General features: G+C 36.7%; 1 protein-coding gene across 9 annotated transcripts in view; it reads left to right on the top strand.

The window, feature by feature from the left end:
• The window catches only part of PLS1 (plastin 1), a 115,378-nt gene that overhangs the window by 62,244 nt on the left and 40,581 nt on the right, over window positions 1-12,553 (top strand). For 8 of the 9 annotated variants that reach the window (XM_047726918.1, XM_047726968.1, XM_047726936.1 and 5 more), the window contains 4 exons: window positions 674-777; window positions 4,945-5,108; window positions 6,709-6,838; window positions 11,156-11,303. In XM_047726918.1, coding sequence (XP_047582874.1) covers window positions 708-777; window positions 4,945-5,108; window positions 6,709-6,838; window positions 11,156-11,303 — 512 coding nt within the window. In that variant the 5' untranslated portion in view covers window positions 674-707. The remainder of the gene's footprint in view (window positions 1-673; window positions 778-4,944; window positions 5,109-6,708; window positions 6,839-11,155; window positions 11,304-12,553) is intronic. The other variant, XM_047726912.1, reaches the window with a different exon arrangement.

Consider the following 12,553-nt stretch of genomic DNA (forward strand, 5'->3'; position numbering starts at 1 on the left):
AAAACAGAGTACAATTAGATAGTGGGCAGTAGTATATTTTTTCAAGCCCAAAGATTTAATTAAACCAGGCCCCAGAATAACTGTAAGATTCAGAAATCTGTCATTTTGAAAGAACACCAAAAATTCCTAAGCAAGTTGGTATATAGATCACAAATGACACATGAGCCATACTACTCTTCAAGGGCTTCTTCACACAATATGATCTTTATGATCTTTAAATGATCAGTGAAAATTTTTAATGAATAAATTATATTTCAGAAATTACATGCTTACTTTCTTCTTTTTGTGGACTTTAGTCATGTCTTAAAATTTTACTTTCTGACCACTTCCTTTACATTTATAAATGCTACACTTCTCTCAAACCTGAAATGTTTATTTCACTGAAATAGTGGGGCAAAATGTAAATGAAAATTGTACAGGCTATTGAGAAACATCTATGCCCTGTATAAGCACAAGGTGTAAATGACAGGTGTTTCTTCCCCGTACTAACTCTGTTATTGTCTGGCCCACCTATGCTGGGAAATGGTGTTCCTGGGGGTCTGTTCCTTTTTGTTCCTTGTCAGCCAGACCTCTCAGGTGTTTTTTTCTAGATGGTGTACTGCCTGTGTACTCTGTATCCCAGATAAAATTTTCCAAAGGGCTAATGTTCTTTTTATAACATTACTTTTTCTAGATATAAGGACCCGAAGGTAGTCTTTTCTCCAAAGATGGAAAACAATACCACTGTCATTTCACGGGAGGAACTGGAAGAACTACAAGAAGCATTTAATAAAATAGGTATGCTTGAGAAAAACTACATATGACATTGCTATTCTGCTTGATATCAGACTTCCAGGAATGGAACAATATCTTTTGTTGGTTTTACTACCACTCATTTGCCCCTAGCTTTATTCCCCCCTCCTTTTCTTCCTATCTAGGTTTCACTGGATTCTTTCTTTCTTTCTGAAAGACAAACTAAGACTGGCTTAAATTTCTAGGAGAACTGGACTTTGAATTCTTTGATAATTTCCTGGCCTAAGGTAATCCAGGTTAATGAATGACAGCGTAACTGAATATGCCTAACATGATATCCTCATTACAGAGAGAAAATATAGAAACACTTCCTTGTTTATAAACTGAACTCTGGCCTTGATGTGTTTGTCACTACCAATAACACTTTCTTACTTCATGCAGAATATTTTAAAATCTGAATATTGTTTTTAAAGGTCATATGTCATAATTTCGTTCTTCCTCACGCATAATTTTAAAAAACCTTTGGGTTGTTTTTAAAGGCTGCATATCCTGATTTTTCTTCTTTCACTTGTTAAAGACATTCAGTGTTTTGTCTTTATGACATTATCATCTGATGGCTTTGTATTTTTCTTCCCAAAATATTCCCTCATACTCTGTTGGATTACAATTCTTCCACACTTGGTTCCTAGGAAACCGGTGGCAAACAGGGATATAAATATTGTCTTTTGTTCTAGTCTGCAAAAGCATGCAAATGAAAGGTGAGCACAGTGAAAGGACATTGAGACTGTGACATCCCTGCCCCTCCCACAGTAGGCTCCTTCTCTGGTACAGAAGAGCAATCCATGAGAAACAGTCAGATTGTAGACCAGAGAGGATATATAATCATCACAGTTGGTCTCATGCCTAGATTTCTCACAAACTTAGTGAATAACTACTAAAATTCATATAGATGAAATGCAGTACAGAATGAATTTTAGAGACCAATAAAAAAAAAAAAAGAGAAAGATTTCAGCTTAAAAAAGAAAGCTCTTAACCACCCCCCCCCCCCAAAGTAAAGCTGTTAAGACCCCATAACTTAACTTACAAATCATTGCTGTGAAGTAAAGTGAGTTGTACAAATCCCTGGGCCCTTCTACTTCTCCCTCCAAAGCCATCTCCAGAGAAACTCAAACCTTCCAAACACAGTCTACATGGTGGCTGAATTAGGCTCACAGTGAATGCCTTAATTCTGATCTTTTCTTTATTTTGAAGACAGGGTATTTGTCAGTAGAGTATTATATGCAGTGCCCAGAATCTTTTCAAGACAAAAATTTGGGCTATTTTTGGACTGGTCTGCTCATTTTGAGCATTCAAACAGAGGAGTAATAAAAATGTGTCTCCTAGTTTGCTATCGCTTTTATTTTATAGTGCAGTTTGGTAGCTTGAACAGAGGTGCTACCTAAGTCTTAGTGAAATATGGATGAATGAGTAATCCGTTTTCTTTGTTTAGCTTTACTCTTTATGACTCATGGACATATAATCCTGCAATATTTATTTAATGATATTTTGAATAAATAATTCACTGATGGAAAAAATCTGACAGCCAGATAATTTGCTCTATGTGAGGGCAGTGCTAACACTAGCACAATATGTACTAGCTTTATTGACAAGATAAATTGCTACTTATTAACTCAGTATCATGCCCATCCAACCTTACTACATGGGATATTTTTTGGGTCTCAAAGGTGAGATGACAGATTAAAATATTTGTCTTCTTTTTTTTCTTTATACATTTTGGTAAGATAGCATAACAAAACTTACTGTTTTAGTAACTTTTAAGTATACAATTCAGTGACATTACATATATTCATGTTATTATGCAACCATACCACTATCTCTAGAACTTTTTTATCTTCCCAAACCCATTAAATACCAACTCCTCATCTTGTACAACATTCTGTTTTATGTCTACATTTGGTTGATCCATTCATCTGTCGAAGGACACCTGAGTTGTTTCTACCTTTCTGCTATTGTGAATAATGTTGCTATGAACATGAGTATACAAATATCTGTTCACATTTCTGCTTTCAGTTATTTTGTGTATATAGAAGTGGTATTGCTGGATATTATGGTAATTATAAGTTTAATCTTTCGAGGAACCATCATGCTGTTTTCTGTGGTGGCTTCACATCTTACAGTCCCGTCAGTAATGCGTAAGGGTTTCGATTTCTTCAAATCCTTGTCAACACTTATTATTTTCTGTTAAAAAAATTTTTTTTTTGTAATAGCCATCAAAAGTGTGAAGCAGTATCTCATTGTGGTTTTGATTTACATTTCCCTAATATTTTGTGACATTGAGCATCTTTTTCATATGTGTATTGAACATTTGTATAACTTCTTTGGAAAAATGTCTCTTCATTCCTGTTCAGTGTCTATTTCTTCTGCCCACTTTTTAATCAAGTTATTTATTTTTGTTGAATTATAAGAAAATCTTGTTTCTTTTTAAAATATAATCTTTATGATAATTTAACCTAAGCCTTGATTTTCTCATCTTTAAAATAAGAATTATATTATTAACCATCTCAAGGTTGTTATAGGATTTTGTGAGATAAGTTCTTAACAAATCACATGGCACAGAATATGTGCTTATTAAATGGTATTTATTATTTTTTGTCACATCATACCCAAACCACAGAGGCCATAGGGATGGAGCTGGGATTTAAGCATACAGACTTATTCACCTTCAGAGCTCTAGCTCCTAAGTATTCTTGTTAGTATAGCATGACAGTTAGTAAGTAAACAACTTTTCCTCAATCTTGCCTGTGAGGGTGGGGGAGATGGGCAGAGGAAGAGGGAGAGAGAAAATCTTAGGCAAGCTCCATGCCCAGCAAGGAGCCAGATGCAGGACTCAGTCTCATGACCCAAAGATCATGACCTGAGCCAAAATCAAGATTTGGACACTTAACCAACTGAGCCATCTAGAAGCCCCTCATCTTGTTTATTTTATTTATTTTTAAAATTTTGTTTATTTTTAAATACTCTCTGCCATAGTGCTGGTAAAGAAGTAAGCCAGCTAGTTTATTTGCCTATTTCAGAATTATAGGAAACAATTCTAAACTTGTGATGTATTAAATGATGATATTTTGCTCTAAGTTCAGAGAAAATAATATTATTATTGCAATATCAAGGTTTCTAACTGACTTTTGAGGTTATAGCAATATTTTAGTTATTGGTAGATTCTAGTTGAGAAACTTTCCATTGTTCTAAACTGTTAATTCTAAAACTTGTGTACAAGAGTTTAAAAGAAAAGTTTCTGTCTTTATCATTAAGTGAGTTATAGTGAGGATGACTCTTTTATGGAGAGGAAAAAGTGAAATAGAGGAAACAAAGCAACTATTAGCAGATGAGTCAAGAAATCCTATATAATAAGGTGGATCCAGGCAACTAACCAAACAATCCAGAGCTCTGTTGCCAACTCTGGTCGGGAGTATTTTGTGTTGCCTTTGTTCTGTGTCAAGAAGTGATATCTAATCTCCAGGGAAAACCTAGGGAAGGGCACCTCAGTGATAACATGAAAATGCCTGGAAACCTATTTTCAAAAGTCCAAATACAGGTGTGAAATTATTTCTTGAACACTTAATGTCAAATTGACATCAAACATGATTCAGCCTACATAATGGTATCATAAATACATAATGAAGAAGCAATGAATTATTGACAAATGAAACAGAACTGCCACCAAGTGAAATATATAGCAGAAATACCTTATTGTATTTAATACACAAACATGATGCACATATTTTATACAGAATGTGAGACCTACAGATCCATTTTGTAAGTTCTGTGAAGAAGTTAAAATTTGGGTGGGTGTTCCCTCATGACCATTGCTGCTGTTTCTTCTAGGTATCTGAGATTTGTCCATGCTTAGTTCTTTGAAATTTAGTCATATGCTAAGCCCGAGTTTTTCATCTGCCAGAGCAACGTTCATGCTATGTACTTAAAATACTCATGGAGTTCTATATCTGTGTGGATAAAGTCCATCTCAATATGAGATTTTTGATAAAGTGCATAGACTACCTTGTACAGTTCAGATACAAGAGAAAAGGTGACTGCAACTTGTGGAACAAACTGGAAAGTTTCTACCTGCTGTGAATCTCCCACGAGGCCTGCGGGGTGTGCACCTCTGATGAAGAGTGCAAGTGATAGTTGACAGCTCATAATTTATCTTTACAGATATTGACAACAGTGGATATGTTAGTGACTATGAACTTCAGGACCTGTTTAAGGAAGCGAGCCTTCCTCTGCCTGGGTACAAGGTGCGCGAGATTGTGGAGAAACTTCTAGCAGTTGCTGACAACAACAAAGATGGCAAAATCAATTTTCAAGAGTTTGTGTCAGTAAGTAATCCCTTCTTCTCCTGGTTACTGATCTTTTTGCTTTGAGCAGAATTTTAATAATGTCATCACTGTCTTTGGTTAAATCTGGCTGCAGAGACCAGAAAAAAGCACTGCTTTATAATGATGATGGTGATGGTAACAACAGTGTCCACAAATAATTCATAAAAGAAAGGGAAAAATTATTCTCAAGTTGTTGGAAGTCAGGTTTTGGCAGTCATAGCTCATGTGCTAATAAAACTACAGTTGCGTTCAGTGCTTATTGACTATCTGTGTACAGAATGTTTTAATGTCTCAGTACTCGGTCTTGAGAAATGGAATGGTTTTTTTTGTGACTGACATAGCTAAGGTATGGGAGCTATACTTCCTAGAAACTGGTTATTTCCTTGTGATAAGTTAGACCTTCAGTTTTAGCAAATGCCACCAGGTAAATTTTGGTGCTAGCTATGATAGCATTGTTTCATTATCAATTGTTTCATTATCAATTCATTGTTTCATTCTTAAGGCTCAGGGAACTGAACAGGATGAAGAATAATACATGACTCAACCAACAAAAGAAAAATAGGTTGTAGAACTGAATATTGAATATCATGTATTTCAGACTCACTGGCTAAGAGGGATGACTTGGCCACATTGCCTTTGCCACCTGCCCACTGAGCAAGGGCTGTCACTTCTTCCAGCACCACAACCATGACTGTATGTGTCATATGGAAATAGAACTTGGTGGTGAGGCTGGAGAACCCAGGGACTCAGGGAACGTGTCCTGGGAGCTGTGAAGACTGAGCTGAGATCCAAAGAAAGATGTTAAACAGATCAAAAGGGTTGAGTGGGGGAACTGAATGATGTGTGAGGCCAGTGGAAATGACAGCCTATTGTAGAGGCTCTGTGTGGCTTTAGGGATGGTAGATCTTCTCAAGCACTTGGAAAAATGCTGAGTGTGGATAGGGCGAGATGGTAAGGATATGGAATGCAGCTAGGGAAGTAACTTGGGGTCAGGTCATGCGGGGTCTTGCAGGATTTTCATTTTTATCATAAGAGCAATAGGAAGCCAGTGATGTAGGAAGAAGAGAGTGTGAAGTCACATGATCAGATTCATAATTTTAAAAATGCACTCTGGCTGCTGCTTGGAGTACTGATTAAATTCAGTCTAGCCAATCATGAGAGTGATTGAAAGAGGGTATTTCTCCAAGCCTCTCATTTCCTACAATATCTGACTTACTGATTTTAACACATACATACATTTGCAATGCTCAGACAGGCAAATAATCATCATTAAAGCATTAAAAATCTTTGTCACGTAGTGAGTTATTCTTTAGTTTTCAAAAGGCACGACAAAATGTTGTGGCAAGCACAGGAGAATAATTTCAGTGTATTTAATTTAAGTTTAATTATAACAAAATTTCTTCTAGTGTTTGGAGTGTAAATGTTTATAGATTTTGTACTCTGGGTAAAGTGACACGAGAGCTAGCCAATAACGGTGAGAGTACCTGATTAGGATTTCTTTTTATGTCATTCCAAATAAAGAAGTCTAAATAATTATCCGTCACATTGTAAGGTTTTTTATGATTGGTCAAGGTTCAATTTTACTTATATTCCATTCCAGCTGATACAAGAGTTAAAAAGCAAACACATCAGCAGGACATTCCGCAAAATAATTAATAAGAGAGAAGGAATTACTGCTATTGGAGGAACCTCATCCATTTCCAGTGAGGGCACACAGCATTCTTACGCAGGTAACCTGCCAATCTAAATTTGACCTTTCAGTCATTGATTCATTCACTAAGTGTGATATTTCATCAAATCTAAGATGCCATTCATTTGTAATTCATATTGTTGTTTTATGTACCATTGAGGGAAAATCAGACTAAACTATAGTGTGCTGTCAAATTTGAAATGCATCTCAATTTCAGAGGTGTCAGGATGAAAAAATCATAGAATCAGTGAAATCGATGATTTCCTACCATGTGTCAGGCACAGCGCACAAAGAGATTAGAAACAACAAATAGAAATTATTTATATTTCGGCATTGAATATGTTCATTCATGAACTCTGAATGGATTTTTCATCCTGACTGGTGAGTTGGGTAGACTAGGAATTTGTGGAGAGGTTTATTTCAAGGATATTTCCCTTACGTTTTCCAGGAGCTGAGATTCCCGAATCCTCTTTTATCAAGCAACTAGGTGACTAGAGAGCACAGAATCTGATTTGCTAGATCTGATAGAATCATTGGAACGTTGCCCAATGGGAAATCCAGAGTCACGTTAACTCTTAAGATGAGAGGTCTTACCATGTTAAGCTTACTTTTTACTTTTTGTGGTAAAGATGTTTGAGAAGCTTTGGTCAAGTTCATTTTGCTTATATTAAAATAAGTAGAACTTGATTTTTATTTTATTTTAAAGTATTTTATTTATTTGTTTGAGAGAGGCAGAGAGAGAGAGCGGGAGAATAAGCAGGGGGAGGGGCAGAGGGAGAGAGAGAAGCAGACTCCCCGTTGAGCAGGGAACTCGAGAGGGGGCTCAATCCAAGAACCCTGGAATCATGACATCCCTGAACTGTGCTTTTTAAATTATTGATTTAACTGTAACCTTTTCCCCCTTTTCCTTTGAGATCTGAATCTGTTAATTATCCTCTTGATTCTCTTCCTTTCAACTGGATTTTTCTGTAACAGTATACTCACACTTCTCCCACCCATTTTAAGTTTTTTCTACCCTTTTCCCCCAGAGAAGTGTGGTAAAGGCAGTGAACTATAACTGCTACCTTCATTTTTTGAAAGGGGTTCACTCCTTAACTCCATTTCTGCCTTACCCATTCTAATGAAACGTCTTCTTCAATTTTTAAATCTTTTTATTGAGATATAATATGCATTTAGCAAAGTGTTATAATTCTTAACTGTACAGCTCAAGGAATTTTTACATGTGTCAACATCCTGTACCTACATCCATGTAGATGCCACCAGATCAAGAGAAAATATTTCATCACCCTCAATTGCTCCTTCATGCCTCGAACGGTAACTATTTCTTCCCAGAGGGGACCACTTTTCTGATATCTGTCACCGTAGATTCTTCTTTTTTTACTGATTTGTTGGAGTATAAGATGCACACAATAAGAACATAAAGTGTACTATTTTTAAGTGTGTGGCTTGATGACTTTTTAATACATGAATATGTAAATGTGTAAATCGTTACCCATGTAACTATTATCTAGAATGAGGTATGGAACATTTAATAGCTTTTTTTTTTTTTAAAGATTTTATTTATTTATTTGACAGAGATCACAAGTAAGCAGAGAGTTAGGCAGAGAAAGAGGGAGAAGCGGGCTCCCCACGGAGCAGAGAGCCTGATGCGGGGCTCAGTCCCAGGACCCTAAGATCATGACCTGAGCAGAAGGCAGAGGCTCAACCCACTGAGCCACCCAGGTGCCCCCATTTAATAGCTTTTTAAAAAAGAGCAGCTTTATTGAGATATAATTGAGATGTCATGAAATTCACCCTTTGAAAATGTACAGTTCAGTGGTTTTTAGTATATTCACAGAGTTGTATGGTCATCACCACCGTCTAATTTTGGAATACTTTCATTACCCTAAAGAGAAACACCATGCTCATTAGCAGACCCTCCCAATTTCTCCCTTCCTGCAGCCTCTGGCAACCAGTGATCTACTTTCTATTTCTATAGATTTGCCTCTTGTGGAAATTTCCTGTAAATGAAATCATAGAGCAGTGCGTTTCACTTGACCGGCTCCCTCACTGGCATAACATTTGCAAGGATTACCTCTTGTGATATATATTGTACTGCATTCTTTTTATTGCCATACACTATTATCTTCTATAGATAGCATCACATTTTGCTTATTCTTTCATCAGCTGATAGACATTTGGGTTGTCTTGACTATTCCTAATACTGCTGTATGAGCACTTTGGTATACATTTTTGTGTGAACATAGGTTTTAACTTCTCTTAGGTATATACTTAGGAGTAGAATTGCTAGGGCTTTTCGTAACTCTGTGTTTAATATTTTTAAAAACTGTCAAACTGTTTTTCAAAGTGGTTGTACGATTTTGCATCCCCCCTAGCAATGTTTGAAAGTCCAAATTCTTTATATTCTCATCAACAGTTGTTACTGTCCCTTTTGTTTATTATGGCCATCTTAGCGGTTGTGAAATATTATCTCATTCCTGGTTCCTATACCTGGAACATCTTTCCTTTTTCTCCACATCTTAAAAATCTGTCATTCAAAAAAAAAAAAAAAATCTGTCATACAGATTGTACCTTCTCAGGGCAGCTGGATGGCTCAGTTGGTTAAGTGTCTGCCTTTAGCTCAGGTTATGATCTCATGGTCTTGGGATTCAGCCTTGCTTGGGGCTCCCTGCTCAGTGGGGAGTCTGCTTGTCCATCTGCTCCTCCCCTCTCTCTCAAATAAGTAAATAAAATCTTAAAAAACAATCAAACAAATTGTACCTTCTCCATAAAGCCTTTTCTTGACCACCCCCCAACTGGAAGTGATTCTTTTGTTCTTTAAATTCTCTAAAACCCTGCTTATATCTCTTATGGTCTGTTTATTTCCCTTATTTTGGGTTTCTTTGTATATCTTTTTTTATCATTACACTAAGAAGTCCTTGATGGTAGGTACAATATCCTAGTGACCTTTAAATCCCTAGATTCTAAGTCTCTGAGTATGTATGTTTGGTGAAGCAAGAAGTTAAAAAGGCAGATTATGATATGTACAAAAGATAAATATTAGTAAATGTGTCTTTTTGATATTGTATGTGTGTGTGTGTCTATGTGATGGCTTACATTTTGGGAGTGCCTGTCAAATATGCCCTTAGAAAATTACTTAATTCTAGGAATTGGGGCAGGTTGGCTCACTATATGCTACTCTGTGATAGAAATGGGAATTATTTTCTTTGAAGATTTGGGTTGTTAAATGATTTTTATATTTACAGAGTAATAATAAAGCCATGGAACATTTCTCTTTTAAGTTTCTTTTCTGTTTTCCCAACTGCTTAGCTCAACAACTTTTTCAGCCTAAAGATCAATGTACCCACACCAGAAACCATGTATTGAGAAGTTGAGGATGCAGGTGGCTGAGGGTAGAGCTGGTATCTAGATTTTTATCAGTCTTCTTGTAGTAGAAATTCCACAGAAATGGAGGTGCTTCATTCATTCAGATAGCTCTTGACTGAAATTAGTATTTCTGTTACAAGCCCCAAATCACAACTCCGTACATTTTGGTGGGGGTTGTGGAATTTACTGCTGTGGAAATCTGATGCTTGTATTTTTTTAAATTTTTCTAAAAATATTTTTAAAAATTATTTATTTAACAGACAGAGATCGTAAGTACGCAGAGAGGCAGGCAGAGAGAGAGGGGAAGAGAAGCAGGTTTCCCGCTGAGCAGAGAGCCCGATGTGGGGCTCCATCCCAACACCCTGGGATCATGACCTGAGCCGAAGGCAGAGTCTTTAACCCACTGAGCCACCCAGGCACTCCTGATGCTTGTATTTTTTTTTTTTTAAAGAATTTCTTTATTTATTTGACAGAGATCACAGGTTGGCAGAGAGGCAGGCAGAGAGAGAGGAAGGGAAGCAGGCTCCCCGAGGGGAAGAGAAGCAGGTTTCCTGCTGAGCAGAGAGCCCGATGTGGGCCTCGATCCCAGGACCCTGGGATCATGACCCGAGCTGAAGGCAGAGGCTTTAACCTGCTGAGCCACCCAGGCGCCCCCTGATGCTTGTATTTTTAAATCCTGTGTACCTGATCTGACCGCTCATGGTTGGCTTCTGATTGATTAGCTTTCAGAAGCAATATATTTTAGTAAGGATTTTAGAATCAAATCGAATACTTACTGTGCTCATTTAAGCTGTGTACCATACTGTCCCCTAAAACATCAGATGAAAAAATGGAATGAATTCCCCTTTCTCCTTAAATCCTTACGCCCTCTTAAACCTGGTAGTATTTTTAGCAGAGTTTTAATAATAACCATTTATTACCTTTGAACAGAAATTAAATTGTATGTCTCTGTAGTGTGGTTAATTTTGTGAAATTTGGTTTGCTGATGAAGATTTTCTCTTTTCAGAGGAAGAAAAAGTAGCTTTTGTTAACTGGATCAACAAAGCCCTGGCGGATGACCCTGACTGTAAGCATCTCCTACCCATGAATCCCAGTGATGGCAGCCTTTTCAAATCACTTGCAGATGGTATCCTTCTTTGGTGAGTTGAACATTAGGTTAAGGGAAATATGTTCTTCCTCTTCCCATTGATGAGCATTCAGTAAAAACTACAACTCAGGGAACGAGTAGCTATATAGGTACTGAAGAATTTATATTGCATGGAAAATTAAGTACAGGGTGCTTTCCAAAATTTTTCTCCAAATGCAATCTCTTAGTTTTCTGATGCCTTTTCTTTCTTTCTTTCTTTTTTTTTTTAAGATTTTTTTTTTTTATTTATTTGACAGACAGATCACAAGTAGGCAGAGAGAGACAGGAGGAGGAGGCAGGCTCCCTGCTGAGCAGAGAGCCCGATGCGGGCTCAATTCCAGGACCCTGAGATCATGACCTGAGCCGAAAGCAGAGGCTTTAACCACTGAGCCACCCAGGCGCCCCTCTGATGCCTTTTCTATTTGCTTATTGATTTCAGGCCAGTTTTGAGTTATTCCTCTGATGTATTTAAAAACGTTCACAGGGTTTCTTTTTTCACTTTCAATAAGGGATTATTGACTGGGACGGGGACATGAGGAAATGTAAGGGAAAGATATATCTCATTTTGCTTAAATGAAATTAATGCTTAAAATCAGTCTTGTCATACCCTTGGCTCCTTGCAGTATGTTTCTGCTCACTAGCCTGTAAACTCTTTAGGAGCATGTCTTTGTCTATGGTGTGTACTATAGTCCCAGTATACTTCTTTGTACAAAGCAGGTGTCTTTTTTTTTTTTTTTTAGAAAAATTTAGAAAAATTACAAATAAGAATAAGTATCACAAATATTATTACCCATAATTAGCTATTATTAATGTTCTGGCATGTTTCTTTCAGTCTTTTTTTCTGTGTTTTTACTTAAAAAGAAAAAAAAGCTCCAACCTACTCACAAGTACAGGATATTAGTTTTTAAGTAACATGTAAAATATACCTTGACTTCCACCTACAGTTCTAATCTCTTTCTCTGATCTTCAGAGTAAATTCCTATTACGAATTGAATTGGTATTTTACTATCTTTATTTTAAAATATAAGATATGTTCTAAAATTTGGAGATAAATTTTACAGCAATTTCTCTTAAAATGTTTGTGGTATTGAAATTTTAGAAAGCCCATGTGTCTGGCTCTTTCTGCAACAACAGTAATTTTGACACTGTTGCTGCTACTTTATGGAACGTGGATTCTTGAGAGTTTGTTTTACATTTCAGACTGCTGAATGTTGATGATCATTAAATAGAGACAGGACTCACATAAAGAAAATGCAAGACAGT

This window comes from Lutra lutra, chromosome 1 (assembly GCF_902655055.1).
Source record: "Lutra lutra chromosome 1, mLutLut1.2, whole genome shotgun sequence".
Lineage (NCBI taxonomy): Eukaryota > Metazoa > Chordata > Mammalia > Carnivora > Mustelidae > Lutra > Lutra lutra.